The sequence below is a fragment of the Sabethes cyaneus genome, chromosome 1, assembly GCF_943734655.1.
Source record: "Sabethes cyaneus chromosome 1, idSabCyanKW18_F2, whole genome shotgun sequence".
NCBI lineage: Eukaryota > Metazoa > Arthropoda > Insecta > Diptera > Culicidae > Sabethes > Sabethes cyaneus.
Window position 1 is genome coordinate 70,143,323 of NC_071353.1, and position 5,679 is coordinate 70,149,001.

Below are 5,679 nucleotides of genomic sequence, written 5' to 3' on the forward strand. Positions count from 1 at the left end.
TATTTTCTATGGTGAATTAGGACCCGTCCCAACTTTACGAGGGGGTGCTTCTACACAAATAAAATACAAATTTCCTCATAATTCGAGAACTAATCAAGCAAATGGAACCATATTTGGCATGTGGGTGTTTTTGTAGGCAAGAATATTTTCTATGGTATATTTTCTATGGATTTCCCTACTTTAAGAGGGGGGGGGGCTCCTATACAAATGAAAAACAAATTTCCTCATAACTCGAGAACTAATCAAGCAAATGGAACCAAATTTGACATGTAAGTGGTTTTGGACGTAAGATTTTTTTCTATGGTGAATGTTAAATCAATAGTTAAGATCCCTCGTTTACTGATCTAGATATTATGGCTATCTTGAGGTAACTTGAAAATCAATAGTTTTCTGTGGACTATATTGTTAGTCAACTTCCGGTAGATATAGTATAAATACAATTGTAAACCTAGAGTAAGTCTCTTTCCTTGTTTGGACATCAAGTAATAAAGTTTATATAGAAGAGTCGTGTGTATTCAATCCTGAAGACGTCCGTCCGCCATCTCATTCCTGGAAGGTATTTAACATTGGCGACGATTGGAGAATAGCAACGTGAGTTGCTGGTAACGCGTAAGTTGTGTGAAACCGCGTGGTTACAGTGCCGCACTGTGATTTAACCGGAAGTAAGGCTAAAAAGTACGGACAGAAAGTACAGAGCCGCTAGAATATGCAGCAGAAATCCGAAGAAGTGAAGGAACCTGCGCACAGCGGTTCAAAGTTAATCGGCACACTAGAAAATTTTGTGCCTAGTGCGGATTTTGACGACTATATGGAACGAGCAGAAAATTTTTTCGAGCTGAATAATATAACGGACGACGTGTTCAAGCGGAAGTTAATCGTTCATTTTATTGGCCTACCAGCTCTGAAGAAGCTGCAGCAGTTGCTGTACCCTAAAACTCATAAGGATGTGACTTATGAAACAGTGATACAAAAACTGAAATCATATTTCAGTCCAAAGAAAAACAGAATCGCGCAATCAGTAGAATTTTTCAAGCGGAATCAAAAAGACTATGAAAAAGTGGCTGATTTCGCAGTCGAGTTACAGGCCCTATCCAAACATTGTGTCTTCGGAGAGTTTCTCGATAAGGCTTTAAGAGATAAATTCATAGCAGGCCTCCAAAGCGCCAAAATCCAAGGAGAGCTAATGAACTGCGCAGATGAGACGTCGTTTGATGAAGCTGTTAGCAAAGGAAAGAACCTGGAACAAATTGAGGCGGATATGGCTAAAATGAAGGAAAAACAAGAGTATACAAATCGAATCAACGCTGGAAATTATCACCGAGGAAGTAGATCAAAGTCACGTGGCCGGGAACAACGTACGAGAGATCAATCGGAATCGCGAGGAAGATCCAAATCCAGGAGACGACGGCAACGTGGTAAGCAGGTCCGATGCTACAACTGCTCTAAGATGGGGCACATGGCTCGGAACTGTTGGTTCAAACGCAAAATGAACGCTGTCAGTAGCGACGAGGAGGACGACAACAATATGGCGGACCTAAATCATGGCATTGATATCAACCACGTGGTCAATGTGCCGCTGTACAAGACGCTCTGACTAAATGGTAAGCGGGTGGAGTTTGAGATAGACTCTGGCGCTTCGTATACCGTGATGTGCAAAAGTGATTATAAAGACAATTTTTCTAGTATACAGCTGCGTAAAAGTAAGATTAGATTGCGTGTGATTTCCGGTACAATTCTAAAAGTAGCTGGTTGTGTAGAATTTGTGGTTAGGTCTCAAAATGGCCGTTCATTTTGCTTGACATTAATCGTTATCGAGGGGGAAAGGAAATTTGCGCCCCTACTGGGAAGAGACTGGTTAGACGTGCTCTACCCAGAGTGGAGAGAGTTTTTCGTAAATGAAATGATTACTGTCGGGGATAGTACACAAAGTGATAATAGTTTGAAAATCGCGGCTTCTAGGTTGATTGCAGATCTAAGTGAAAAGTACAGAGAAGTGTTTTCTAAAAGTCTAGAAGAGCCAATGATGGGGGTTGAAGCTTGTATTAATGTGAAAGAGGATGCTCAACCGATTTTCTTTCGACCTTATGACGTACCGTTTTCGCTAAGGGAAAAAGTTTCATCAGAACTGGACAGATTAGTGAGGGAAAACATAATAGTCCCTGTCAAGCATAGTGATTGGGCTTCTCCAATTGTGGTGGTTACAAAATCGAACGGGGGAGTAAGAATATGTATGGACTGCAAGGTGACTGTTAATCGTATTATCTGTAATGAACATTACCCGTTACCCAACATTAATGACGTGTTTGCCGGTCTAAGTGGATGTCGTTATTTTACAAAAATTGATTTGCAAGGTGCATATATGCAGATACCGGTATCAAAAGACTCGCAAAAGTATTTGGTGATAAATACGCATAAGGGGTTGTATGCGTTTACAAGATTGCCTTTCGGTATAGCTAGTGCAGCATCAACTTTCCAAAGGGCGATGGATAATATTTTGCAAGGCATTGGTGGTGTACAATGCTATTTGGATGATATCCTGATAGGCAGTGATTCAATAGAAGGCTTGATTGCGAAAGTCCATGACGTGTTTCGTAGATTACAGGAACACATGGTTAAAGTGAATCTAGAGAAGTGTGAGTTCTTAGTACAAAAAATCGGGTACTAAGGTCATCAGATATCTGTGGAAGGTCTTAGTCCATCAGAAGAAAAAGTTAAGGCAATAGCCGGGGCTCCACGTCCGAAGGACGTTTCACAGTTGAAATCTTTCTTGGGAATGGTTAATTATTATTCCAAATTCATTCCAAACCTCTCTGGGAAGTTAACTCCGTTATATGTCCTTCTGAAAAAGAATATCAAATTTAAATGGTGTGCAGAATGTGAGAGGGTTTTCAATGAATGCAAAAAGTTATTGCAGAGTTACAAATTATTAGAGCTGTACAATCCCCAATTGCCGATAGTGGTAATCTGTGATTCGAGTTCCAACGGAGTTGGAGCAGTATTGTGCCATGAGATTGAGGGCGTAGAAAAACCAGTTTTCTATGTTTCTAGCACATTGTCCTCAGCCGAAAAGAACTACCCTAATCTTCATAGGGAAGCTTTAGCGGTTGTGTTTGGGTTAACCAAATTTTTTAAGTATATTTATGGAAGAAAGTTTAAAGTGGTCACAGACAACAAACCTTTGGCTAGCATACTGAATCCTAAAAAAGGCATGCCACCGTTAGCAGCAGCTAGGCTGCAGAAGTATGCATATATGTTGTCGATTTTTGACTTTGAGATCGTCTACCGACCGGGATCGAAAATTCCTAACGCAGACGCACTTAGCAGGTTGCCGCTGGAAGGAGAAACGGGAATTGACTCGGAAGTGTCTGATCTGCAATGTGTTATCGATGAATTACCAATAATAGATCTAGAAATTGTAGGTCGGGAAACACAAAAGGAACCAATCTTAAAGAAATTGTTCGAATGCGTAAGAGACGGTTGGAATGACAGTCAGGTTGATGCCAGTTTGAAATTTTTCTACACTAATCAGAGTTGTTTGTCATTGTATGACAACTGTGTGCTTTATTCGGAAAAAGTAATTGTCCCTGTACTCTGTCGAAAGCATATTTTAGAGCTTCTGCATGGGTGTCATCTAGGAATTATTCGGATGAAACAAGCAGCTAGAAAATACGTATTTTGGCAGGGTATGGACAAAGACATTGATGAATTTGTGCGACGATGCGAGGTGTGTAGCAGTCTGGGAAAAGCTAATCGGAAGGAATATTCTAAATGGCCTGATGCGAACCATCCATTCGAAAGAGTTCACTTGGATTTTTTCCATTTGGCTGGAAAAACGTTTCTCATATTAATTGATGCATATTCGAAATGGATGGATGTGATTTTGATGAACCGTACTGATGCGGATGGGCTAATTGAGGCATTGAAAACTTTTTTCAAAGTATTTGGGAAATGCGGGATGATTGTTTCGGACAACGGTCCTCCATTCAATAGTAGTACCTTTGTTAATTTTGCCAACTCGTTGAGAATTCAAGTGAGGAAAAGTCCTGCATATTTTCCACAGAGTAACGGACTTGCGGAGAGAGCCGTCCAAACAGCTAAGCAAGGAATTAAGAAGCTTTTGATTGATCCCAAATATAGTAACTTAAGTCTAAAGAAAATATTGGAAATATTTCTTTTCAGTTACCGCAATAGCTATTGTCAGGCGATTGGTTGTACACCTGCGAGCAAGGTATTTAAGTTTACACCGAAAACGAATTTGGACACTTTTTTAAAACCAAATTTAGAGAAAAAGAAAAAAATTAACAAGGTAATTAGTAAACTGTTTTGACGTAGGACTACGTCTTACGGCAAGTTTTGAGATAGGGTGTCATTCCAAAAAATCGAAACATGCGAGCGTCACGAAAAATGAAAGGTTTTGAGCGCTAATAGCTCAGCGGTTTTCCGATAGATTTTCAATATTCTTACACCAATCGATCGGAAAATCTTCTAAGAATTGATCCAAACGAAGAAAAGTATGGATTCTTGATGGTGAACTATTGAAAAATTGAAAATAATGAACCTATATTTTACCAGAAATCTCGCTTCGTGATTGGTTGGAAGATTTTTTGCAATGATCTAAACCTATACAAATTTGATATCTGTGCTTGGGAAGTAAGCCAAAACAAGTGACAAAGTTTCCTCATTTCAACGAGATTTCTTAACACCGCGGTTAAACCTAGACCATTTTGATGTCCTTGCTTGGGAAGTACGCCAGAAAGAGTGACAAAGCCCCCTCGTGCCAACAGATTTCTTACGAACGTGATTAAACCTAGTCCAATTTGATGTCTGTGTTAGGGAAGTGTGCCAGAAAAAACGACACAAGCTCGTTGCCCAACAGATCGCAAAATCTTTACTGCGAGACGATTAAACCTCGGCGAACTTGATATCTGCGTTGGAAAAATGTGCTACAGCTGTAGTGTTCGGTTATAATACGACTCTGTATGAATACGCATGCTTGCCGTTTCATTAGAAGTGTAGTGAAAAGATGTGCTGTTGATAAAATAGGATTGAATTGGTAAAATTCCTTCAACGTGGGAAACCATGGATAATAAAAACAATCTTTAATTTCAGTAAGGTAGCAGGAAAGCAATAGTTTGTGTTCTTGATTTTGTTAAATTGTTTTCAAATGTACAATCTTTTGAGAATTGAACATATGCAATGTTACTACTTTGATAAATGTTACATACAACGCATGTAGCATGTATATATGTTGCATATAGCATGTATACATGAAGAATCGAATGATTACAAGCATGACTACATGCTACTATCACTACAAGGAGACTTACGTAGTCCTGTGTCACCTATATATGCGGTCGTGTCTTGTACACAACCCCTCTGATTTTTTATTTTAGAGCGAAGGCGACTCCGACCAAGCAATAATGAATAGCTACATGACGACATCGGAGCCACACATATTATGTGTTGGGGAGAGACTAAAACCAGGCAATTTGCATATAATACTCGGTGCTTCGTGCTTATACTATATCCTGAGGAAGTTCATCGCTACAGGCCATAGATGTATTTTTTAAATCGTTTGTTGTTTTGGGGTTACCTGTGCCCATTCAATTGAAAAAGGTTCACGATTTGCTATCCATGCAATTATGGAAAACCTTGCCATCCACAAACAGTTTGACGATA

General features: G+C 39.6%; 1 protein-coding gene across 1 annotated transcript; it reads left to right on the forward strand.

The window, feature by feature from the left end:
• The first annotated feature begins 706 nt into the window (after positions 1–706).
• On the forward strand, positions 707–1,594 carry LOC128745803 (uncharacterized). The gene has a single exon (XM_053842877.1). It carries the CDS (start codon positions 707–709, stop codon positions 1,592–1,594), a length of 888 nt encoding a protein of 295 aa, XP_053698852.1.
• The last annotated feature ends 4,085 nt before the right edge of the window (positions 1,595–5,679 follow it).